General features: G+C 41.8%; 1 protein-coding gene across 4 annotated transcripts; it reads left to right on the top strand.

Moving 5' to 3' along the window:
* Window positions 1-1,752: 1,752 nt before the first annotated feature.
* On the top strand, window positions 1,753-26,704 carry cd99l2 (CD99 molecule-like 2). Of its 4 annotated transcripts, none has more exons than XM_029666341.2 (11): window positions 1,753-2,071; window positions 5,864-5,932; window positions 6,300-6,344; window positions 10,018-10,137; window positions 12,967-13,044; window positions 16,318-16,380; window positions 17,185-17,256; window positions 17,520-17,564; window positions 17,683-17,802; window positions 17,967-18,032; window positions 20,576-20,800. In XM_029666341.2, exons 1-11 carry the CDS (start codon window positions 2,014-2,016, stop codon window positions 20,635-20,637), a joined length of 798 nt encoding a protein of 265 aa, XP_029522201.1. In that variant the 5' UTR covers window positions 1,753-2,013; the 3' UTR covers window positions 20,638-20,800. The 4 variants fall into 4 exon arrangements, with proteins under 4 accessions (XP_029522201.1, XP_029522200.1, XP_064877881.1 ...); XM_029666340.2 differs by having other exon boundaries at window positions 1,755-2,071; window positions 12,964-13,044; XM_065021808.1 differs by lacking the exon at window positions 20,576-20,800 and adding an exon at window positions 26,165-26,704 and having other exon boundaries at window positions 1,757-2,071; window positions 12,964-13,044.
* The last annotated feature ends 567 nt before the right edge of the window (window positions 26,705-27,271 follow it).

Raw genomic sequence — 27,271 nt, 5'->3', positions numbered from 1 at the left:
GAGTAATTCAACTTCTACATCCTGCAGCAGTGTAGTCTGTAGGGTAATTAATTTTCTACATAATTCAGCATCTGTAGTCTGTAGGGTAATTCAACTTCTACATCATTCAGCATCTGTAGTCTGTAGGGTAATTCAACTTCTACATCATTCAGCAGCTGTAGTCTGTAGGGTAATTCAACTTCTACATCATTCAGCATCTGTAGTCTGTAGGGTAATTCAACTTCTACATCATTCAGCAGCTGTAGTCTGTAGGGTAATTCAACTTCTACATCATTCAGCAGCTGTAGTCTGTAGAGTAAATCAACTTCTACATCATTCAGCAGTGTAGTCTGTAGGGTAATTCAACTTCTACATCCTGCAGCAGCTGTAGTCTGTAGGGCAATTCAACTTCTACATCATTCAGCAGCTGTAGCCTGTAGGGTAATTCAACTTCTACATCCTGCAGCTGCTGTAGTCTGTAGAGTAATTCAACTTCTACATCCTGCAGCAGTGTAGTCTGTAGGGTAATTAATTTTCTACATAATTCAGCAGCTGTAGCCTGTAGGGTAATTCAACTTCTACATCATTCAGCAGCTGTAGCCTGTAGGGTAATTCAACTTCTACATCATTCAGCAGCTGTAGCCTGTAGGGTAATTCAACTTCTACATCATTCAGCAGCTGTAGTCTGTAGGGCAAATCAACTTCTACATCATTCAGCAGCTGTAGCCTGTAGGGTAATTCAACTTCTACATCATTCAGCAGCTGTAGCCTGTAGGGTAATTCAACTTCTACATCCTGTAGCAGCTGTAGTCTCTAGAGTAATTAAATTTCTACATCATTCAGCAGCTGTAGTCTGTAGAGTAACTCAACTTCTACATCCTGTAGCAGCTGTAGTCTCTAGAGTAAATCAACTTCTACATCATTCAGCAGCTGTAGTCTGTAGAGTAATTAAACTTCTACATCATTCAGCAGCTGTAGTCTGTAGAGTAATTAAATTTCTACATCATTCAGCAGCTGTAGTCTAGCTTTAGGGCAAATTCAACTTCTACATCATGCAGTGTCTATTACACACCATTTAAAACCAAGCTAGAGGCCATTCCTGAACATGCAATATGGCACTATCATCAACTTTTTTCGCCATTGGAAAGGGAAATGGAATTTATGTCACCACCAATGTGTCTGCATGCCTGCCTGTCTGTCTGTCTGCCTGTCTGTCTGTCTGTCTGTCTGCCTGTCTGTCTGTCTGTCTGTCTGCCTGCCTCTGTAAAAGCTGGATGCAAATTAAAGTTTAAGATCATAAATAATTCTCTATTAGCCTACACAACCTCACTAAAAACCTAGCCTACAGGCCTTTCCAGAATATGCAATATGGAACTATTATAGGCCTTTTTCGACATTAAAATAGGAAATAAGATACGGGATTGAAATCACCACTGTGTCTGTGTGTCTGTCTGCTGTCTGCCTGCATTTGTGTGTGTGTGTGCGTCTGTCTGCCTCTGTAATAGCTTTAGGCGAATGAAAGTTCAACATCATGCATAGTCTATTACACACCCTCACTAAAAAAACAAGCCTACACGCGATTCCTGAATATGTAATATGGCACAATCATAGGCATTTACACCATTGGAATAGAAAATAACGGGATTTAAATCGCCACGGTGTCTGTGTGTCTGTCTGCATCTGTAATAACCGAAAGGAACCGCCCTACGCCGCCGTTGTAACGTATGATTCCACCACGCTGTAGCTTGTGCTGCTGCGCCAACCTACCACCCCGTCGTTTCTCCACCAGCGCACAGCGCCATATTCGCACTGCAGACTTTTGGGTTCAGTTGCAGCAAACTGTTTGACACTGTCGCACGGCTGGAGCCAAAAAAAAAAAAAAAATTGGGAGATCAAACTAACAAAAAACGGTTAGATTGCAGCAACCAGACTCACGGATAAAATATACGTCGATTTATGGTTACAGTGTAAAGTTATTGTATCACTCGCTTCAGAACCAGTGTCGATACAACACCGGACGGACGAATTTCAAACATGGGCACATTTTCGGCATGGTCGATCTTTCTGGTGGTCTCGCTGCTTGCTGTGAAAGGTAAGCGTTTCGTCCAACCCCTCTCTCTCTCTCTCTTTCTTCTTTGTTGCAGTTCACGCTATTGCATAGTTCATCAGTTTTTTGTTGCCTCGGTCTGTTGTTTGTAACCAGTAGGCCCAATTTCTTTATTCTAAAGAGAATAACGGTACACGGGCAGCAGCAACTCACCGCTGCATAGTTCATTAGCCTACGATCGAGACAGGGTTATTGCATAGTTACGCGTTGCGGTCTAACATATGTTTTAGCCTAACTACCCAGTCATGCCTGTATGTAGCCTGCTACGTTAGTCTGGTTTGGACTTAGAGCCATATTGACCAGCCAGTCTGGCTGCGAACTAATGTTCCATATGTTTGATTCCAGGACCCAAATGAATCACGTTCTAATCACGCTTTTGTCGATGTGAATATTCGAATTAATCAAACAAGAGGAAGCTTTATTTGAAGATGTGGGGTGGAAAAACGTTCCCCGAGATGCTGATTTCGTTGCATTCTAGTCACATAACAGTCAGTATGATCAATAGAATTCATCTTACAGTCAAGACAATAACTAATATTCAGGATTGATATAGGCGTTATTCTGGGGGTAATATGGATGGATTTTTAAAGGGTAAAATTGTCTTTGTTTATCACTAACGATGGATGGATTAAATAAAGAGATATGCAAATGAGCTATTGATGATGATTGTCTGAAAGTAATTGATAGTCCAGTTAACATTTTTGGTGGATCCCTTAGGCAGTTAGGATACACTCACAAGACAGCATGGTTTTTGATTGAATGGTTAGATTGTGAGCTAAGGAGCTACGGTCTCGTTCAGTGAGTGGAGTGTCTTTCGTTCTCTCCATCATGGCAGGTGCAGGTTCAAACCTCGAGGGTGCCAGTGTCCTCCCTCCACACAGACGCAGGCACACGCACGCGCATACGCACGCACACACACACACACACACACACACTGAGCGTGTCATTGTGAGACAATGAGACCTGTCGAGTCCTCAAGTCCTATTCTGTTCTATTCAGATTATTACTGCATTAATGATCTGAATGTTCTGTCCCAAATGGTACTCTATGCTATGTAGGGATAGGGTGCCATTTGGGACAAACGCCTGCATGTTTAAAGTTCAGTCTGCCAGCTCTGCCACCCTTCACAGATTAGTGCGTACTTGGCAAATTTTTAGCTAGAGGGGTTTGGATTGTGGGATGAGGGGATGAAGGAGGGGGAAGAGAGGGAGGAAAGGAGGGGGCATAACCTTAGCTGCAGTATTTTCTTCGGGAGAGGGAGATGATGTGTGTGTGTGTGACAGAGAGAAAAAGAGAGCTGTTTGGGTTGTGTGTGCGTGTCTGTGGAGGAGGAGAGGAAGGGTGTGTGCGGTGGATCTGTGGAGACGGAGAGGGGTGTATGTGTATGTGCACACATGCGTGTGTGCCAGCTTTCTTTTTGGCTTAATGAAGAGTAATACGATCAACCCCCTAGACCGGCAGCGAGACAGAGCCATGTGGTGTTCGTCAATGAACAGAGGAATCGATTATTTATTCACTTTGTTACACACCAGCTGGGGATCCAAACAGGTCTCTATAGACAACCGTTCGTATTGTGAATTCAGCGTTGACCTGAGAAATGATATCTAATTAACTGCTATGGTATAGAGATGACTGTTGGTGTCTAGGATGTAGAAAGTAACTAGTTGTTACGAGCAAGATTCATGTGGGAGGGGGGGGGTGTTCTTCAAATAGCAGCGGAGGTCAAACGATTGCGTTCGCTGGACAAGCCTTCGTCGGCGCTTGAAGAACATCTACGCATGATCGCGTCGCACGAGTAAGAGAGCGATGGTCAGAAGTCATGTGGTTGCTTCTGAGGTCGTCACCAAGCTCGTATGGAATCCGCACACACAGAATTCCTACGACAATCTACATAATTTCAAATGGCTTTTTTCCTCTATAGCAGGGCTGGACAAATATCCTTACACCCCGGGTGGGAGATAGCCTACATAGCTATAAGTCCTATAAATAATGATAGCGTAGCAATAGAAATAGAGCTGAATACTATGCAGACTAAAAGCTATGTTATAGCATACTATTAGCAATAGCCATAGCTAATAAATTGCAATAATGAAAGTCATATTATTAGTTAGGGCCCCATTAATAATTGAACCATGGCTGTGCTGCAGAGGTGCATGGCGACCCAGCCTGGCCTGCAGTCACACAGATAGTGGTCTTCTTAGCCTTGAATCTATTTTTTAGAGTTACTAGCCAGTGTCACCCACAAGTTGCCTGCCAGATCTCAGAAGGGACAGGGAGAGGACAGCAGTGTCTGTGTGTTTGCGTGAGTGTGTGTGCATTGCATGCATGTGAGTGTGTGTAACTAGGCAAGTGTGGCTACTCTGTGTTCTTGGTGCTAAGCATCTTTCTAATTTCGGAAGGGGAGGAGAGAGGGTGCGACTTGCAACGGGAGAGGGTGGAGCACATACAGTACAGACCTCGAACTTAATCGAGGGGCTGACAAATTACACAAGACTTTAGTTCTGGGTTGACCAACATTATTCCTGGTCTAAAGATTGAGCCTTCAGTACATGGCTAGTAGGGTTAGCTGAGTCTGTGTTTCTGCTTCCTCTCTCAAAACCAGTGTGTGTGTGTGTGTGTGTGTGTGTGTGTGTGCGCGCGCATGTGTGTGTGTGCGTGTGCTAGGATAGTTCCCTTCTCAGACCAGTGTAGAATGCTGCTCTCTGACCCTTACAGATATGATTAGAAACAGGATGCTACCTTACGCTAACATGCCTCCTAATGAATTTCACTAATAAACACAGGAAATGCAGCAGTTTCATAACGATCATTACATAAATTGCACTGTAAGTGTTTAGAAGGGTAGTAGGTGCCTGTAGACACAGATCTAGGATCATCTTATTTTTCCCTGAAGCCTAACCCAGCACCATTAGGGTGCACAATTAGGAACAGACCTTAGATCAGTAGAGGGACAGCTTCCTCCTACTTCCACTTAGTCCTGCTAGAGATAACCTTTGACCCGTCTGATGATAATGAGACACACAGATTGTATCTGCCCTGATTGAAAATGTCCCAAATTATTTTGTTGGAGGGCAAAACCCCTTATGGGCTTTTTGAGATCTTTCATGATCACTCAATGTAGCAAGACATTTTTGAAAAAAAGATGTGTGTGTGTCACTACATGGACACAATAGCTATTCTGTCCCATGTGCAGGAGGAATGCATTGGAGTCTGTCATGGGTTGTGTCGCAAATTAACACCCTATTACCTTTCAAGTGTACTATTTTTGACCAGAGCCGGCCATCTCAGTTGATATCTAGATCTGACAGAACGCAATGCATCCTTCACTACACTGCAAAGAAATATGGGTTGGCTGCAGACCTGGGTTCAAATGCTATTTGAAATCATTTCAACTATTGAACTTACCTGTTAAAAACCCTGCCTCGTCTGGCACTCCAGGCAGGCTAGTGCAACCGCTCAATGTGTTTGAGAGATTTCAAATAGTATTTGAACCCAGGTCTGGTTGGTAGTGTTGCTGCACTCAGAACTAATGTGTTGTGCACATGTTATATACCGCATCATTATGTTGTATGGAAAGATTGTAAACGCATTGGTGTAGATTTAGTAGCAGAATCACTGATGTGGGGACTTGGGGTAGCAAAATATTTGATTCCGATTGTTTAATGGTCACATGTTCAGGGTGACTAGAGCAAAGTTCCTGTCCTTTTCTCCGTAATGGATTGTGTAAAAACCCTCCGCGCTTCTCCCTCCCTTCCTTCCACCCTTCCTGTATTGCAGTCCTGTCCCAGGAGTTTGGTGACTTTGACCTGTCTGATGCCTTGGATGATGGCGATGTCACTAAAGCGCGTAAGTACAGAAAGACAATACAGTATTCATATGCTTTAGACTTGTTGCTGTCTAAAACCTGGCAAAACCTGGATTCATGCTTTCGGTCTATGGAATCATACATTTATTACGACGAAGTCACGAACAACGCCTTCGGTTGACAATGTTTTTATATCAGGGTTTGGGTCCATTCCATTTCCATTCAGTCAGTTCAGGAAGTAAACTGAAATTCCAATTGTTTCTCACACAGAAGCATTGAGGAGAACTGCATTTGAAATGTCAGTTTACTTCCTGAACTGACTGAATGATTTTTTCTAACCCCGATGTCCCGCGTTTGAGGACGAAGCTGTACATTCTGTGTAACATCGTCCTCTTCTCTTTTCCTCAGCAACAGCAGCCACACCGAAACCCAAACCGGTTCCATCGGGAGCAGGTAAACGATCCCAGATTCACTGATTCATCTAGATATGGACTTTCTCTGTTATTGATTATATCTGCCTAATTTATTACCATTTATTAAATTGGCAGGCATTTAAGCCGGTATTGACCACTTGAAAGACTACAAACAAAGATGTAGTGTATCTTCTCCTAATGATTATACAAGGTTATAATATTAGAATAAGCAGCATCTACTTCCAATTCTCCCTATATCAGCCTAATACAGATACTGCGTGTGATGGCTGATACCTTGTCATCTAAAAGGCATAAAAGAGGAACTGAGAAATAGTCCTAAAGGTACTTTTTTTTTAAAAACAGCTGATTTCCACTTCCGCTCCACTATAGATGTCGTGTTGCTTTGCCCTCAGCGCCGCGTCAATGTGACATTCTACCTGCAACACAGCGTTGTTTTACAGCAGCCTTCAATGAGTTCAAAGGAAGAATTCCCTTGATGGTTGATGGCAAATTGGTGGTGACTGTAGTGTCTCAGGGTCGTTACTAAGTAAAACGCACATGACTGCTGGCTAAAACAGGTGGCTCTCTCACAGTCAGGAAACACCTTTTCCAGAAAACACAAGCCCTGGTTACACATTGCAGGCACCTGAGGTACCAATGAGGTACCAATGAGCAGTGCAATACAACAGAAAAGGTTGCCGGTGATAGAAAGCGCGGGTTAATGGATTAAATGAATGCATTTATACAGAGCATAAATAACATTGCACGATGTCAATACACACTTTGAATCCATATGTTTAAAAAGAGTAATTTAGTACTTAGTGTTTACGGCTCTCCCTCACATTTCCTCCCCCTTGTCCAGTTTCACAAAGCTTGAGTCAGTGAGACAGGAAGAGAAACAGCCGCCCGTGTAGTTGCCATTGAGTTCACCTTAATTGAATTACTGTCCAACCTTCACCTTGCTATTGTGCATACTGAATGAAATACACCTGAACCGGCGCTCTCTCCAGGCAGTAAGCAGCAAACATTTACCCCAACCAAATAAGGGTTGTTCCCTGCTGCTCCTATTCCAAGTTCCGCTGCTCTCCTCGGGGCTGAGCAACCGTCTACTCCTGCCCATCCTGGACTCTCCTCCAACGGAACTCTTGCACCACTGTGGTTAGTTGACCTCCTCTGCTGCTGGTCTGCATCCTCAGGACCGTATCTGCTCGAGGGCCACTATCACTGGCTGTTAATGCTTCTAAAAACCTTTTAAAACCATAGGTCACCCCAAAGGATAGGGGCTAATTAATACACAATTCTGACACGTAAATGTGACAAGATGGCCGATGCCTTCTCATCTAAAAGGCATACAAAAATAAATAGCTATAAAATGACTTTGTTTATTTTAAAAACTGCAGACTTGCAAACTAAACTTCTTCTTCTTCTATGAGGTTGTACGGCGGTTGGCATCCAAAGATGTTGCATTACCGCCACCAACTAGACTTGGATAAACACATTATAATAAAATAAAGACTTTTAAAAAAGGCGAAAGGGAAAATGTGGAAAAAATAAACAATTCTCGTACCATCCCTGCAGTACAGTTGATAACCATTGCTATGAATGCTAAGAAGCCAATCTTACTGAAGCATCTATCACTTGTTGGCCTATCCCTCTTTGCTGGCACAGATCCACTTACTTACACGGATCCTCTCAGGATCTTGACCCCATGACCCCTCTTCCTCTACTTTCTTCACTGTCTCAGCATACGACACCCCCTGGACTACTCCCTTGCACTGGCACTTCTGAACCCCAACACCTTGGCCACCGTTACAATTAACACATACCACTTCTTAGTAATCACAATAATCTATGGTTTAAACATGCCAATATGTACTTTGAATCCATATATTTAAAAATACCTTTAATCTCTACTGTAGCTACAGTGCCTTCAGAAGTATTCATACCCTTTGACTTATTCCACAGTTTGTTGTGTTACAGCCTGAATTCAAAATGGATTAAATATATATATTTTCTCAACCATCTACACACAATACCCCATAATGACAAAGTGAAAACATGTTTTTAGAAATATTAGCACATTTATTGAAAATGAAATACAGAAATATCTAATTTACTTAGGTATTCACAACCTTGAGTCAATACATGTTAGAATCACCTTTGGCAGCGATTACAGCTGTGAGTCTTTCTGGGTAAGTCTCTTAAGAGCTTTGCACACCTGGATTATACAATTATTGCACATTTTTCTTCAAAAATATCTTCAAGCTTTGTCAAGTTGGTTATTGATCAAATCAAATCAAATGTATTTATATAGCCCTTCGTACATCAGCTGATATCTCAAAGTGCTGTACAGAAACCCAGCCTAAAACCCCAAACAGCAAGCAATGCAGATGTAGAAGCACGGTGGCTAGTAAAAACTCTCTAGAAAGGCCAAAACCTAGGAAGAAACCTAGAGAGGAACCAGGCTATGTGGGGTGGCCAGTCCTCTTCTGGCTGTGCCGGGTGGAGATTATAACAGAACATGGCCAAGATGTTAAAATGTTCATAAATGACCAGCATGGTCGAATAATAATAAGGCAGAACAGTTGAAACTGGAGCAGCAGCAGCACGGCCAGGTGGACTGGGGACAGCAAGGAGTCATCATGTCAGGTAGTCCTGGGGCATGGTCCTAGGGCTCAGGTCCTCCGAGAGAGAGAAAGAAAGAGAGAATTAGAGAGAACACATGTGGGGTGGCCAGTCCTCTTCTGGCTGTGCCGGGTGGAGATTATAACAGAACATGGCCAAGATGTTCAAATGTTCATAAATGACCAGCATTGATCATGGCTAGACAGCCCTTTTCAAGTCTTGCCAAAGATTTTGAAGTTGATTTAGGTCAAAACTGTAACTAGGCTACTCAGGAACATTCAACATCGTCTTGGTAAGCAACTCCAGTGTATATTTGACCTTGTGTTTTAGGTTATCGTCCTGCTGAAAGGTGAATTTGTCTCCCAGCATATTCAGGACATAAAGTTCATTTCTTTGCCACATTTTTTGCAATTCTACTTTAGTGCCTTATTGCAAACAGGATGTACGTTTTTGAATATTTTTATTCTGTACACGTTTCAGTCTTTTCACTCTGTCATCTAGGTGAATATTGTGGAGTAACTACAATGTTGTTGATCCATCCTCAGTTTTCTCCTATCACAGCCATTAAACTCTGTAAATGTTTTAAAGTCACTATTGTCCTCATGGTGAAATCTCTGAGTGGTTTCCTTGCTCTCCGGCAACGGAGTTAGGAAGGACACCTGGATCTTTGTAGTGACTGGATGTATTGTTACACCATCCAAAGTGATGTAATTAATAACTTCACTATGCTTTTTTTTTTTTTTTACCCATCTACCAATAGGTGCCCTTTGCGAGGCATTGGAAAACCTCCCTGGCCTTTGTGATTGAATCTGTGTTTGAAATTCACAGATAATTGTATGTGTGGGGTACTGAGATGAGGTAGTCATTCCAAAATCATGTTAAACACTATTATTGCACACAGAGTCCATGCAACTTATTATGTGACTTGTTAAGCAGATTTTTACTCCTGAACGTATTTAGGCCATAACGATGTCTAAAAAAATAATAAATAATAAGTATGTCATATACGGGCTTTGTCTTAATGTGTATCCAATTTAGCCGTAGTTTGACTGTACTGACTTCGGTCATTTTGATGTTGTGTTCTTCAGACCTGGACCTGTCAGATTTCTTTGGAGAGGGTGACAAGATTACCACCACCAAGGCTCCTTCTAAGGTTCCTCCTAAAGTCCCAGCAACCAAGGCCCCGCTCAAACCCAAACCCAAACCAGGTGAGACATGAGGGAAGAAACCGCCATAACATAACAGGCTTTCTAATCAGACCCGTTACACTTAACAAGGGAATGGAGAAATCCCTGCAACGGCCTGCTTACTAAACCCGCATGCATTAGGTCTCTCGTTTAGGAGAGGCTTTTACGCTAAGTGACTCACAAGTAGGCTATGCAGAAGACAGGTGGTGTACTTAAAAAACGCAATGGCCGCAGTAGAGTTGTGTAGAGTCAGCCAATACTGCTTGTCAATAGATATTGATTATAAGCAAAATTGCAGTCTCGGGTTTGAGTCAGCTGGAACAGATGATGGGTAAACTATTGACAACAAAGTCTGGACAATGCTTCAGATGGATCACTACACTCAAACCGTTTTGAGAAACCACTGCTATAAGATAGCACGGTACAATCAACACATGTCTGTCTGTATCTCTCTGGTGAACAAGGCTGTCCCTTATGTGTTAGTCACAGTCTTGGCCTTGCACCTCTTGTTTATGTCGTGCAGAGGAGGCTGGTGGGATGAGCTATCGGAGGACGGGCTCGATGTAAAGGCTGGAATATAATAGATGGAACAGAGTCCGATATGTTGTTTTTGTGTGTTTGATGTTTGGTACCATTCCATTGATTCCATTCCAGCCATTACAATGAGCCCGTCCTACTATAGCTCCTCCCACAAGCCTCCTCTGATGTTGTGGTATTAACATGTATGTCAATTTGTAATCGCCATACTATTCTCAGATCATCTCTAGCTAAATCCGCTACAACTCACAAGCACCTCTACTATAGTACTGTATGGGATTCCATTAACCCTACTAGCTATCCCTAGAGTGATCACAGCACTAACAGATCTGTACAGAACTTGTCCTAACACCACTTAAACGAAGGGCTAGATTCAATCCGGAGCGTGGAAGAGCCGCGTAATCGTTTGATTTACATTTAAAGGGGATTTCCGATTGAGCCGGGCATATGCAGCGTTTACTTTGAATGCAGTCCCTGCGAAGGCAGAAACATTGCCTTTAAATTCCAATCACGCTACAGCCAAATCTTCCACTCTGGATTGAATCTAGTCCCAAGCCTAGCATTAAACCTTGTTAATCCAGACTGAACGCTAACTAGGCTATACTAATTCCTGAGCACTCACTACACTAACAGATGACACCCAGGCTGATTTTGACTTTGGGCCCGGCCTCCGCCCGGGCCTGCTCCCCCGTGCCACCAAGGGCCCCCGTAACCCACCTAGGCCCCATCCTGGTTGGTACCGCTACCACTTAACGAACAGACGTGGGTTCAAATACTATTTGAAATGCTTCAAAACGTAAATACTTTTAGCGTTTGCTCTAGCCTAATGAAGTGCCAGATGGGCGGGAGCTTGCAATCTTTGGACTATTCTATTGGTCCATTAAGCTAGGCGAGCTCAAACAAGCACAGGTAAAGTATTTCAAATGATTTTGAATAGCGTTTTGAACCCAGGTCTTAGAACCACCATCCCACCCTCCCGTCCGTTTTCACATTTGCGGGTGTGTCCTAAATGGCCCCCTGTTCCCTATATAAGCGCACTACTTTTGACCAGGCCCAGATGTGGGGAACAGGGTGCCATTTCAGATGCAGCCTATGTATCAGTGTCAATATACATGTATATTCCCGTTGTTGCACATCATCATCCCATCTGCACTGTTGGTTCGAAAGACTAGCTCTGCTTGTTTGTGACGTAGGCCTCTTGTCGGAAGACAACGCCTATGTCCCATCTGTCTAAAACAGAGGTGTAGATATACAGAGTTTGGTAAACTCAGTTTTAGATTGTAGAATTGGTATAGGCACCATTTTGACACCATTCTAATTAGAATGCATATTAGAAGGTTAATGGCATAGAATGTTTGGATCCAACATGGAGGCTAGTTTGCCAAAATCTCTATACAATATCAATGGCTCTGGTCTAAACTAGCTTCCTTGTTCCTGGTCTCTGCTTTACCTCATGAACACTGGTCTGATTGGACTGGACAGATGACAACTCCTAATGGTTATAATGGGGGAGAGGAGATGAGGAAAGGATGCGAGTGAAGATTATTGGAACGCACTCCATGTCTATAGTCACACACATTATAGTGGTATCTTGTCTGCATCAATTACATCTTGTTCTCCTATAGCACACCATTGTAGACACACTATAGACACACACGCCATGTTGTTTTCATGTTGTTGTAGTTTGTCTGTTGTCACACATGTTGTTGTGTGTGTAAATATTGTGTTTTGAGTCAGTATCTTCGTTTTAATGTTGGGCTTTTGAGCCATAGAACACTGTCACATTCTGGAATGCAACCAAGTGACCAAACAACAATTTGACCTTTGGATGACCTTTGGACCTATTTAGTATGTATTCAATCCAAAAATGTCTTGTTGTCCTTATTTGTGGTCATTGTAAGTTTGTCTATTTGTTATATACAACAGCTTGTTGTATATTGCTCTATTTCTAGAATGCTTGGTATATTGTGACATTATTGTAGCCTAAGTGCATGTTTGGCTTGACAATGACAGCAATGGAATTGGCAAGAGCACAAACAGATTTTGGACCAGGCTAGCAGAAGTCACTACTGCAGTGGTCTCCTCTCGGTTGAGGTGTGCTAGATTCCCTAATTTATCGTAGCAGGGGTTTGTTCAGGCTCACCTTTGATAGATTTTCCCCACATTTCCTGGTTTTTCAGAAATCCCAGTTGGAGAGAATAAGCGCGAAATCCAGAATCCTCCAATGAGGATTTCTGGAAAACTTGGGTATTTTGGGAAAGTTACTGTCATTTTGCAACTCTACCTTTGACCTGTGACCTTTCCCTGCAGCAGGTGATGAGTTTGACCTGAGTGATGCTCTGGACCCCAAAAACGACATTGGAGGGAAGGACAAGAACAAGGGACAAGCAGGTTACCTATTATTTTATTATTTGTCTATTTAAGTGTTTTGTATATTTTGTTAATTTATTTGTATATGACATACTTATAGTTGGGGTTTGCAATAGGTATGGTGCAGGGCAACAGAACGAATCAGTTGGATGGGCATTTGATTACCAGAGGGGGGCGCGCTTTTTCATAGGACCTCCTATGTGTGAACGAGCTTGGCATGAACACATCCAGTCACGATGTTTTCATCTGATTGTCAAAGAAATCACTTTAAAAAAGTAGGTTATCTTTGCACATTCTTACGAAATAAGTAGCTGAAACTATCTCACCCGAGAAAGCATTCGATCGAGCGAAACAGCGCCCCCTCTGCCTTACTATATGTTAATCAAATCAAATGTGGTCACATACACGTGTTTAGCAGATGCTATTGCGGGTGTAGCGAAAAGCCCATGTATCTGATGCTGTCTGACCTGTTGTACTCTTTCTGGCCAGACAGCATCAGATACATGGGCTACATATAGTAACTAATCAAAATAGAACCATCGCGTTCTCCCAGAAGCTTGGCTGGTGCGTAAACCCGGGAATTCAGACAAAGAGGTGTAATGGGTTCGCACTAAAAAAAACACACACACAAAAAAATATGTATATATATTTTTTTTAAATATATATTTTTACTGCATCAGGGATAGCGTACACAGATGTTTCGGCTTTACAGCCTTCTTCAGTGTGTAGGTCCAATTTGATGTCATTCAAAACAGCATTTGCAAAGATCAACAGCTGTGCAGCAGGTGCTTCAAATCAGAGGTTGCATTCATCTGCCAATCAAAGATATCGCTTTTCTGGTCTACCTGCATACAAATGAGTCACAAAGAGATACAGAATTATAGGATATGGAAGCAGGCATGGGCAACTCACAAATCAATCGCCCCCAGGTGTCCACTCACCTAAATACTTCACATCAATTCATTAGATAGCACTACCACAAAGGACATCAGACAAAGCCGTAAATATGTCGGGCCAACTCATGAACGATATGCAAAATCTGATATGAACAGTTCTTGTTTAACAGTCTAAATGTGGCATATAGGAGGAAGGAGGTGAAATTGAATTCTTCGTTTAAACCGCGTGGAGAGATAGAATTGAATGTATACATCCACATGGCTTCGTTTTGGAGTAATTTGTTGTCATAGTCATTTAATGGTGTTGTTTTATAAAGTGTTTCGTAACTGGCGAGGTGATATCTTGACGTCTAATAGTGGATGTATGTTCTCCAAGAGGTACTTTCAAGACGCGGGATGTTTTTCCAATATAAATCTAATTGCAAGAACACTAAGATATACATCACGTCTTTAGTCGTGCAAGTTAAACGTGACTTTATTTAATAGGTCCTAGAAGTCTGAGGGCATACAAAGTTGGAACATTTCCTTATGTTGCTACAAGAGGTACATGGGAAGATCTACAGGGGGAAGCATCCTTTTATGAATGCCTCTTTTCTCTCTCTGACCACATCTGTTTTTAACCAATACGTTTGATAGATTTCTTGGTCGTTTATAGGCGAGGTAGATTCTAAAAAGCAGAATTTAAAGAGGAGTCTGATGATAATGTACCAGTGTTAATTGACAATAGACCTTATGCCATTACGGCTATCATTGAAAGTAAGTATATAGTTTACAGGAAACAGTTTCATCTTTTTGTGGGGATTTATTAAGTAACTGGCTTCTGTTCAAGCTTTGAACTTGTTTTGGAGCTTTATCAAGCCAGGAATCGGGTATCCCCTCAAGCGGAAACGCTCAAGAAGAGAATTTGATTGTCTATCATATTCTTCGTTTGTGTCACAGATGCGACGCAGTCTATGAAGTTGGCTTACTGGTAAACCTCTTTTTAGGGGGAAAGGGTGATAACTATCAACTGTCGATATAGTATTTTCTGTAAACTGTAGTACTTAAGAAATTGTCCCTTCTTTGTATCAAGTACATCTAAGAAATGTATAGAGTTAATGTTATTTTCCATAGTGAATGAGATTGATTGTACTCCAGAGTTAATGTAGTTAAGAAATGTAATTTAATTTCGTAACCCGACCAGATCATAAAGCAATCGTCTATATATCTGGTCCAATATTTAACACGATCTTTGTAAGGATTATTTTCATCAATAAAATCCAATTAGAATTACCCCACAAATGGATTTGCATAGTTAATGGCCCTAATGGAGTTCCCATTGCTGTTCCAAAAGTCTGTAGATAGTCATATTTATCAAATGTTGTTTTTTTAGGTTTTCTTTGCACTAGTTGTTGCAAGCTCAATGATGTAATTTTGTCGGCACCTCGCTTAAGCGAGAGGAAGAATTTGAGGGCCTCCATACCGCCGTCATTTGGAATATTGGTATGTAGAAATGAGACATTAAAAGTGACTAACCAGTCTCCTTCAATAATAACTGGTATACTTTGTAGTTTCATTAGAACAAATGCGGTTTTGAATGAAAGAAAATTGGACTCACACACCGGAGAAGGATGTAAAGCCGAAACATCTGTGTACGCCAACCCTTGATGCAGTAAATATGGAATATTGAAGTAAGCTTTATGCGACATATTTTGTGAGTGCGAACCCATTACACGTCTTTGTTTGTCTACATATAGTAACACAGAGGGGCGCTGATTCAGACACTTGCAGATCGAAGGAAAGTTGGCGAGTGCACTGTTCGGATGCTAGAATTATTTTGGACGCACGCCATCTTTCTGTTGGCGCGCGTCTCGGTTAAATAAATGATCAATATTCTATCTTTTATTTGGACGGCAAGGAGGTACGGTAAGGCGGACCAGGTCCCCTAAGACCCGCCCATAACGCCGTCCCTGTTCAAATCCAGGTTTATTGTTCGCGTACACAGATTTGCAGATGCTATCGCATGGTCCTGCGAAGTAGTATGGTATTTGCTAGGCCTCGATTCAATCCGGATCGCGGATTATAGTGCAATTGACATTTACAGGTAATTTCCGATTGAGCATATGCAGCGTTTACCGTGAGTGAGTTCTCTGTAAAGAAAAAAACATTGCCTTTAATGTTGTAGTGTAGTATTAAGTAGTATAGTCATAGTATAGCTGTACAATAGCAGTAATGTTCTAGACACCAGAAATAGTAGTATTAGTGGTAGTATTAGTTTAGTACCAGGGGGTTGATGGTGTGTGGGCTATAGTACTGTAAAGTAGTAATAGTAGTACAGTATAGTGGTAATATAGTAGAGCAGTAGTATTATTATAGTATTAGTATACAGAAGGTTGATGTGGTGTCATTTGCTCGTCAGATAAAGGTATCGGAGGCGGGGGCAAGGGTGCCGGAGCTTCCAACAACAGAGGGGGGAATGGGGGTAAGAACCCTGCCTGACCTACCCTAACCAACATGGTCTACCTGACCAAACTAAACCCTACTGTGCCTGTCCTGCCTCTGTCTACTGGGCTGGGTACTAGCTTTTTGGATAATACCTTCTTGGATAATACCTAGTTCAATTTAACCTCATTCCTCTCTTTATTATCGACTATATCTGTCCTGTCTTTGTCACTCTCTCTATCTCGTATGCCTGTCTCTCTCTCTTTATCTCTCCCTGTCTCTCTCTCTTACTTTCTGCCTCTCCATCTCCATTTATCCATCTCTCTATCCCCCCGATTTCTCTCTCACACCATTAACAAGGCCTACTGGGGAGTTATCGACTGGGCACACACTGAGCGTGTGTACTGCGTTTGGATGGGTACTGTGTTTGGATGTATTTAACACATACTCTACTAAAAGCTTCCTCTTGGCAAGTTTGTACTGTGGGTGTACTGCGCAAGAAAGCAGGACTGATGGTCTATATCCAAAACCCACATCCTCAAAAAGGCACCACTTCCGATTTCCTGCCAATGTGGTCATAATATCTGGCAACTTGCATGGGGATGGTGGCTGTAGTTTCACTCTGGCTGGGTCTTGTCAAAGGCTAATCTTCTCTTTTTCCTCCCCGGGTGAAATCTGGCAACCAGCACTGTGATTGACTCCTCGTCTGCTGAACTTTGTCCTCTCTCTCGTGACCTTCCTTTGGAGACATTGGCGTTGTTTGTATGGGGACCGTCCCTGGCTTGGAGCCTGGTGTGTCAGGTTAGGGTTGCCAGTTAATGTAATCCTATATCCCGCATTTTAGGTGGCTCCTTCTCGGACGATGATCTGTTTGACGTTGGAAAAGACAACACCTATAACCCCGACAAAGGGAAAGGTAATGATCTCAGATATGGGAAATGATGAGCTAATTTTTTTTTTAAAGAGCTTAAGGACAGACTTCTGTGTTCAGACTTGCTTGTATTTCTTATGATGGATTATTGAAGATACAAAAAAGATATATTTACATCTGGGTTGTTAAGATTCTCTTGTCAGGACACACGATGTAAATACTGCATATTTATTGGCTTTGGTTGCACGCTAATAATAAATAACGCGATAGACTACCTCGCAGTACATCTTTCAAATTTGTCCATGTAGGTGGACGCAATGGTGGCCCATCCACTGCTGATGACAACAACTATGGTATGATGACAACAACAACAATATTTCTATGGAAAAAAAAGAAAGATTTACATGGCCGTGGTCTTATATTGATGGTTGATTATGGATGATACCTCTCTGTGTTCTCCCTTCGTTCCAGACACCATGGCGGAGACCGGAACCATCGCGGGGATCGTCAGTGCCGTTGGCGTGGCGCTGGTTGGCGCGGTTACAAGCTACATCTCCTACCAGAAGAAGAAGTTCTGCTTCAGCATACAACGTACGTGACCAGCTGGGATAATTGTCCTCTATAATCTATAATCTAGAGATAATAATACATGAATCTTTATTATGAATGAATTATAATCATCTAGAATTCATTATAATAATTATAATAAATCTAGACGTGAGATGATCTCAGACTGTTGTCTCCTCCCATCACAGAGAGCCTGAATGCAGACCTGGTGAAGACTGATAACCCGGACGCTGTGGTGGCCACAGAACCACAAGGTAACCACCCATAGAGAGCTAGAGCTCTATTCAATCAGATCCGCTTTAGCCCACATTTGCATAGCAGTTGTTTTTGCGGTGTCAGAGGTGGAACTGCGTTAGAGCTGACAAATCCACGAGCAGCTCCTCTGGCATTATACCTAAAGCGGACATTGCCATTGGCTGCACGGAGTGGCATTACGAGAAATCCCATGCATCCTTGATTACAAGTTCGAACTCTGGAATGTGAGATGTAATCGACACCTTGATTAGGCTGATAGAAATCCTCATTATTTTGTGGAATGATTTTCAATTTGAGCGCCATTATTTCTATGTACTACTTTCTCGTTCTTAACTTCTAACGCAAGTGGGACGGGCAGTGCTTCATTCGTAAATCGGGAGGTGCCGGATCAAAAAGTGAGCGCGAGAGGGGGGTGACCTGGGGAGCTCTGAGGTACCGGAACACATGAGGGCAAAAAAATCACCTTTATAATAAAGCATTTCATGCATATCATCACATTTGCGTAGTGACACAAAGCAGTAGAGTAGAGGCACTTACAGAAGTTGCACACATGGGGAGCAATGTAGTAGCCTAGGGTCCGGGAAAAATGGGGTCCGGGGAAAAATGGGGTCTTTTATAAACTTATTTCATGCAATTCTACATCATTTTACATGACTGGAGACTTTGGCAGAATCTTTTTTAATACCCCACAAATGATGGAAATGACAGGCTACTTTGACGCTGACGAACTGAGATCAATAAAAACGACCTTAAATCCATCAACAGCATAGGCCTACGTGTGTGGAGACACATATTGTAGGCTACAATATGAGGATGAAATTATAGTCCTAAAAATGCTATTCAGTTTCACTGACTCACCCAATGATGCATTGCTCACTCGCTGGTGAGTATTGATAGTTTTGTGGTGTTGTTGGTTGACACGAGAGTGAAATATGAAACCGTATTCTCTCCAGTTAAAAGGGTCTGTCAGGGAGATGGGGAGGGAAGGAGAGGGAGGAAGTGGGAGGGAGATGGAGGGGGAGGAACTGGTGTTTTTTTTTTTGGTAACTCAATACTCTGGGGTGTCTCCAATCTGGTGAGAGAAGGAGACAAAAGAAAAGTGAGGGAATGGTTTTCGTTTTCGGAACTTATACCATATATGACCAACACCTTTCTTATGATGGAATCCATGAGAAGAAGTGATCTTTGTGTTTGGACAATCTGCAGCCTATTTTACTTAACTTCAAATGAAGTAGATTAGAGTAGATAAAATGACCTCCAATTGAAAATGGTCATAGGGCTGGTTCTGGTTGTAAAAGGTTTATGAAGGCATTATTATTAAGCTTTAGAAGTTTCAGTTTGTGGGGCCTACCATTTGGCGCAGCGGTCTAAGGCACTGCCTCGCAGTGTTGTGGCATCACTACAGCCTGGGGTAGGATCCCCGTGACCGGGAGTCTCATAGGGCGATGTCTGGGTTAGGGGAGGGTTTGGCCGGGGGGGCTTTACTTGGCTCATCGCACTCTAGCCACTCCTTGTGGCCGGCCGGGCGCCTGCAAGTTCAATAGTGTTTCCTCCGACATGTTGGTGCAGCTGGCTTCTGGGTCAAGCGAGCGGTTGTCATCAGTGAAGAGGCGACTCCGGGATGCTGGCCTTCTAGTCAGAGTTGCAAATAACAAGCCATATCTCAGACTGGCCAATAAAAATAAAAGATTAAGATGGGCAAAAGAAGACAGACACAGAACAGAGGAACTCTGCCTAGAAGGCCAGCATCCCGGAGTCGCCTGTTAACGTTGAGACTGGTGTTTTGCGGGTACTATTTAAGGAAGCTGCCAGTTGAGGACTTGTGAGGCGTCTGTTTCTCAATCTAGACACTCTAATGTACTTGGCCACCCACTCCTTTTTCCGTTCTGGTTAGAGCCAGTTTGTGCTGTTCTGTGAAGGGAATAGTACACAGCGTTGTACGAGATCTTCAGTTTCTTGGCATTTTCTCGCATGGAATAGCCTTAATTTCTCAGAACAAGAATAGATGGACGAGTTTCAGAAGAAAGTTCTTTGTTTCTGGCCATTTTGAGCCTGTAATCAAACCCACAAATGCTGATGCTCCAGATACTCAACTAGTCTAAAGAAGGCCAGTTTTATTGCTTCTTTAATAAGCACCACAGTTTTCAGCTGTGCTAACATAATTGCAAAAGGGTTTTCTAATGATCAATTAGCCTTTTAAAATGATAAGCTTGGATTAGCTAACACAACGTGCCATTGGAACACAGACGTGATGGTTGCTGATAATGGGCCTCTGTACGCCTATGTAGATATTCCATATAAAATCTGCCGGTTTCAGCTACAATAGTTATTTACGACATTAACAATATCTACACTGTATTTTTGATCAATTTGATGTTATTTTAATGGACAAAAAAAATGTGCTTTTCTTTCAAAAACAAGTATATTTCTAAATGACCCCAAACTTTTGAATGGTAGTGTACATATATAAAAAAAAAACAAGTTGCAGTTTGTGATCAGGTTTATAACCATCAGTTTCATGTCTCCTCTCTTTCACCAACAGTTCAACAGACTCTTCTGGAGCCCCCCAATGCTGAGCCCCCTAGTGAGGAGAACGCTGTCTAACACCCCCCCCCCAGTTCTGCCTCGTCCCCCAACCTACAGACACGCACAAACAAAGAGGGCATGACAACACACACTTACCCGCTCCCACCTTATGGAATATCTCTCTCCACCTGACACACACACACACCAACACACACACACACCACTTTTGAATGATAGTCCCCCCCCCTTATACCTGGCTATACAGAGATCGGCAAACTCTGTAATGTAACGTTCCATTGGCGGCCATGTTGACACCGCCAACTTGCATGACATTCTAATGTCAGAATGTCATTGTGACATAACTTGGTGCCAACATGGAGGGCAGTTTGCCGACCTCTGTAGACCTACCCCTGCCAAACTATGTGTAAATATCATTTTAATTTATTTTAACTGTTTTGAATACCACTAATATGCCTGTTTCCTATATGATTATGTAGGAGATGTTAACCTGATCCCGGATCAGTTTGAGTTTGACAATGATAGTCAGAGGACTTGCTAAACTAAAACACATACAGATCTCGGACCAGGCTTCCATCTCGGTATTTCCTGAAGAGATAGTATAGGACATAGTATAGCCCACATACTTGTCCCGTAACTCTGTTTATCCAATCAAAAAGCGTATCTAATCGACACAAGCCCTATGATCGGTGTGGATTTGTTTGCTTTGGCATATAAAAAAGGAAGTGATTTGAACTGTTCAACTGTTGATGCTAGAAATCAAACGTCGATTGATATCCGACCTGCACTTTCTATCTGTTGGATTGCCTTCAATATTAGTTGAATTGGTTGAATTCAATTGGTTGTACGTATATCCCCCGTGTGATTTTGTACCATTTCTACCTTCATTGTATATACTGGTCTTGTCCGAAAGACACAAAGCGTTTTTGCAGTGGTTACTTACACAGGTTCATGTCTAAAAGCTGCATTTTTATAACCTCGATGCCAGCCTGTTTGTGCTTTTTTTAGGCACGTCCTTGTCACTTATTGTAATGCTAGCATTTTTATAGTGTTGATTTGAGGATGGGAAAAAAAACGAAGCAATTTGAAAAACGTATTTGTTACCTACTAACCCCCAGAGCTGCTGCTTTATTGTCCATCATATAATTTGCGCTTTTTAAAGACACTGAAGAGAAAATAGTCTCTTTTCCAATATCCTTAATGGCATACTACTTAGAGAACGAACCAGTAGGGTATGAACCAGTGTATTGGGTCCTAGCGTTCTAAGTAGTATTCCAGTATGGACATCGGAGGGTACACAAAGGCTCTGTTCCAATATACACACTAGCACACTACTTAAGCTGCGTTTATACTGTCAGTCCAATTCTGATATTTTGCCCAATTATTGACAAAATATCTGATCTGATTAGTCAAAATACCAATTAGTGGCAAAAGATCAGAATTGGGATGCCTGTGTAAATGTAGCCTTAGGGAACGAGCCAGTGTATGAGGTCCTAGCATTCAAAGTAGGACGCTAGTATGGATATTGTAGCGTAGCCTTTAAGTCTACTTGTGTGGAAACGTGTTTGTGATGAAGATAATAATACTACTCTTTGAACGTTGTATATCTATTTTGTCTTGTTGAGATAATGCCAGTGCTAGAGAAAGTTAAGTCAATGTGAAATCGAAGCCTAGTTGAACTTTAAAACCTCTTGATATTGAAGTAACATAATGGTTGCGTTCCAGGCCAACTACATTGTAGATGTTGCAGATATTCCAGGGCATCAACCAATAGTTGCGTGCCACATCATCAACTTGGCGGTCAGGCATAAGGTTGCTATATCATAATGTGGTTAGCTGGTGTGTTAAAGTCTTATCCAAGCATTGTGAGATCTGGAAGGCGTCTGCAATGTAGACAGTCTGTAACGCGTCCAGTGGTAATATAGAAAATGGAAGTTTGTTTTTGTAACAAAGTCATTTATGGCTATGTATAGACTTCTGAAGTCCTTCAGATTTAGCTCTTTGCTAATATGAAAGCATAGTTAGTTAGTCTTAGGTTCTTTGGGTAGTCTTCATACTAGGTGTTGCTGTGCTGCAGTCAGTTGCTTGTTAGGATGATTGGGGTCAATTCCATCTCAAACCAGCCAATTCAGGAAGTGATTTCAAATTTCATTTCAAGAATTGAGAAAATGCACAAGAATTTATAAAAATCCTTAACTGAAAAACAATGGCACATTTCAGTTCATGAATTGGGATTTGAAATCACTCCCTTGAATTTACTTAATTGAAATGGAATTGGCCCCAATCCTGGTTAGGAGACTAGTAGTGAAAGTGAAGCTTGTAAATTGCGGTGTTTCTGTGTTTTTACTAGTACTTGTTGTATGAGCATATTCCTTGATATTACGGTGTGACCTGATGATCTATACACTCGTTCCTAAGTGTGTTTTTGCGAGAAAATAATTGCGTCTCTGCACCCCCACTCTTTCTACACTAAACCCCTAGAGTGGGTTTTGTCTTAACTTCTTAGGTCAACTTATTTAACATTTCTTTTAGATATAGAAGAACGTTTGTTTCCAAGTGACTTTTATTCCGGAAATGAAAACCTTTTTACCGCGAATCCAAAATGGCCCCCTATTCCCTTTGTAGTGCACTTACTATATAGGGAAGAGGATGTGATTTGGGATGTAGTCCTACTGTGTGCTGCACCCTGTTCTGTTTGGCTCCCTTGTTGCCTTGGAAACGCAGCTCTAGAACCACTCCTTCTGTGATGTTCCAGTATTCTCCCTACCTGTAGTAACTCACTGTCCCTAACAACTGCACCAGGATCAGTTGTATCATCTGACTTATACTGGGTAAGTTAAAGATGAGTTCGGAGGAACTGTTGTAAAACCGTGTAAAAATACAGACAGAATATCCCGAAGACACATTTCAGTTCAAGGCATTCAGTTGTACAACTGACTAGGCATCCCCCCTTTCCCTTCCTTTAACATGGACCGTAGTGTTGCGGAATACAACACAGGACAATAGAACTATTATAAAATACAATAGCGTATTTTGTTTTGTCGACATTTGAAAAGTTTACCGACAAAGTTTCCATCACAGACATTTTTTATTTGATGTACTTTATGCGCATAAAAAGGTTGGATGGAAACCTGGTTATTGTGATTGGTTTCAATTAAAATAGTCAAAAGGAAACTAAATTAGCAATTTCTCAAGCAAGAATCTTGGTAGGACTGTCAGGGAGTGGTCTGAGTGGGGATGTCTGATGTCACCAGGCAGGCCAAAACTCCAACCCACCAAAACAGGCCGAAATTTCAGCAGGCCTTTTCAAACACTAAAAGGACATTATCATAATTTTCACAATTTCACAGTATTATTCTAACCTTACAGTGGAAATATATATAAAACAAAAATCAGGTTTTTGACAGCACTGGGCCTTTAACTAAGGGACAGTGAGTAACTGGAGAACCGTAGTTAACACTTCCCTCTTCTGTCACCCAGATTCAGGTGTGCATTGCTAACCTCTCTCCTATGACACTGCTGTAGTAGTTATGGTGCTTCTCTATGCCTTATAACCTGCTAGCTCGTGCTGGGTCCTACACTACTAACCACATAGACTAGAATCAATAGAATGAACAACGTTGTCTCCGAGCATTTGGTATGGTTCTGTATGTAAACCCAAGACACTCCATTTAATATGATATGTTACGTTTCATATGGTATGTATTCATTTGTGGATGTCCTTCATCCATTTCATGATATGTTACAAATTGCAATTCGTACAATATATTACGTAGTTGCAAATTAGCTAAAAAGTAGTAAAAAGTTGCTAATTAGCTAAAATGCTAAAGTTGCCCGTGACGAGAATTGAACACAACCTTTGGGTTGCTAGATTTTTACATTATACCAAATGTAACATCATACTAAATTCAGTGTTATGGATTTGCATTTACTATGTTACGTCTAGTCTATGAGACCAGTCTGGAATGGAACATTCAATGGCAAGAATGGATAGAATTTTCTCAGTGTTCCACACATGCAACAATGGTGTGGGAACTAGAGATGATATTTCTATGGGAACTACCAATTGAATTCCAGTGTTCTAAGGGCATGTGTCCATTCTATGCATTCTATTTCTATGGCTAAACCCCCCGCCCCCCCCACCTCAGTGACTGAGATCTGTGCTTACACACAAAAAAACAACAACAACGAATGTTAAACGAATGTAATCTTTCTCTTAACTCAGATGCGACAGCGCCTACCGCGGTGCTTTTCGCTCGTAGCAAAGATGTTAAAAAACCCACCAAAGATGTAGCATTGATGGATTTGACCATCGGAAGATTTTCAGATATCAGATCTTAGTGTTGTGCTTTGGGTTGAATGTTTCACTTTATAACTGCCACTAAATAGTAGAGGAAGGCATCCCCTTTCTTTTACTATTGCATGTGAGGTAGTTTTGGGCACAACCAAAAAGAAAACACACATGTGAAGACATTCGATTCTGGACCAATTGAATGTTCAGGAGTGTCTTCCACATGATAACATCACATAGCTACATAAAAATCCCCCAAATAAAATGACATAGAAATTCCTCACAAATATTCACTTTTTAAACGTGGATTGAGACTGTTAGGGCGAAGAATCCCACCATCCCGTCATAGACTTGTTATAGGCTTGGTAGATATAAGATAATTTGATTTGAAGAGCACAGAGTTGTGTGTGTCAGAATTGCCTATGAGATGATTATCTTGTGGTACTATGGTTTCCTCTCGTGGTATGGTGTACCCTTGTGGTACTATGCTATACTATGGTGTGCTATGTTTTTGAATGATATTATTGTCCCTCTTGGGTGCAGTATGGATAATTTGCCTGATTTGGAAATTAGATCATGTCAAGTTTTCAAAGACGCAAGGAAACGTATATACAGTAGTATACGAGTCAATGGCCTAGGAGACGCTGCCCAGTAGTTTGCAGTCCTATGGCTTCGACGTTTCCCTTGGTTTCTATGGTTTACGATAACTGGGAACTAAAGGTAACCGACATAGCAGCAGTTGGATTGCCTTAAATCTAGGGGCTCCTCTGCTACACATACGGCCGTATGGGCTATAACGGAACTGTACAGAAATACAATGCATGTTTTGGGATATGGTAGCAGTAGTCTTTGGAAGTTTTCCTCATTGGGTTTGCATTGAGAACGCCTGGGCGCCAGTATGTTTCCGCTCTCTCGACAACTCCTTGACGCATGACAGCAAAGGAGCTGGCAAGAGCACAAACAGCTCTGGGACCAGGCTAGCATTGGTAGGCTTGTGTCTGATGATAATGTATTTGGATCAGGAGTAGTAGTTGGTGGTTGAATGTGAAGGTATGTATGAACTGGCAGTGAAGTCTAGGATGAGAACAATAAGGATTGGACCAGCATGTCGTCATAATAGAAACCTGGAAGTGCGCAAGAGTTCCATTCACTGGTGGCTCTGTTTAAATGTAGTGCACTAATATCTAGGAAATAGGGTGTTCTTGGAGACACAGTTCAATTTGGTTCCAGTGCAGATGTACTTCATTAAGAATGATCTATTACACCACTGTCTCACTCTTCTTTATCTCATTCTAGAGCGACGTCATCCAGTCGTTGCACTAGCTGTCACTCCAGCCCCACTGACCAGTTAGAAGTAAGAACGCAGGGCTCTTATGACATCGCAATGTAAACAATGTATTCCGACTGTAGCATTCACTTCAGATACATACTAACAATATGGCCTTCTGCATGCACAGAATCCACGCCTGATTCACTAGTGCCTGTCAACTGAACTGAACTGCACACACACAATTTACGCACGCACGCACATATGTATGCGCAATCACACACACAAAACACACATTTGACATGTATGCGCACACACACACACACACACAGTCTTTGAAGGCCACTGGTTTTCTAACTAACAATGAGCATCTGAATGTTGGACAATCTTGGATAAATCTTATACTAACAACAGAAATGTGATGATTCCTACTGAGGCTTTCTATACTGCTGCAGTTCTATACTATATCTCACTGCTGTCTCTCACTCTCACTGGCAATACATTATGGAACAACATTCATCAATCAATGAAACCCAATAAAATCATTTGAAAATAAATAAAAACCCCAAGACTCTGGACTCTGCTTTCATTTTTTATATCTGTGGAATGTCTGAAGGTTTTTATTGACAATGGCTCAAACACTGGACTGGGTGCAAGTCTGTTTCCGTTCTTGCCAACTCCATTGCTGTCGTTGTCAAGACAAACAGTTTGGTGTAACAGGGAGTAGGCATGATAACACAAACAGACAGGCACTCGGGCTAGTTCATATGCAGATATGACATGTTTCATATCTTGGGATTCATTTAGAGTATTCACAGAAGCACCAAAGGATAATACCGAATGCTTGACATGTTAGATGACTGAAAAATAAACACATGGTAAAAAAAATCTGTGAGCAGCAATGATCGGGGTTCACAGGATGACAGGAAAGACACAAGATCAGTTGGATAACAAAGCAATCACTCCATCATGTAGGACAGGGTTCCCCATCTGGTGGCCTGCAGGCTAAATTTGATCCGTAGGTGATTTTATGTGGTCCCCCCAAGTTTTCTGAGAAAAATGTTTTATTTAATTTGTATTGTTGGACATAAAATAAACACCAAATCAGCTCCAAGTGATTTTAATTATGGAAGCAT

Source organism: Oncorhynchus nerka, linkage group LG8 (assembly GCF_034236695.1).
Source record: "Oncorhynchus nerka isolate Pitt River linkage group LG8, Oner_Uvic_2.0, whole genome shotgun sequence".
Classification (NCBI taxonomy): Eukaryota; Metazoa; Chordata; class Actinopteri; order Salmoniformes; family Salmonidae; genus Oncorhynchus; species Oncorhynchus nerka.
Note: the sequence above shows the minus strand (reverse complement) of the source record. Positions and strands in the feature narration are given on the sequence as shown.

Coding starts and splice junctions, on each gene's coding strand:
- cd99l2 (XM_029666340.2), top strand. CDS start 2,014: ATGGGCACATTTTCGGCATGGTCGATCTTTCTGGTGGTCTCGCTGCTT. Junction 2,072..5,863: donor CTCGCTGCTTGCTGTGAAAG/GTAAGCGTTTCG, acceptor CCTGTATTGCAG/TCCTGTCCCAGGAGTTTGGT. Junction 17,803..17,966: donor GTTCTGCTTCAGCATACAAC/GTACGTGACCAG, acceptor CTCCCATCACAG/AGAGCCTGAATGCAGACCTG.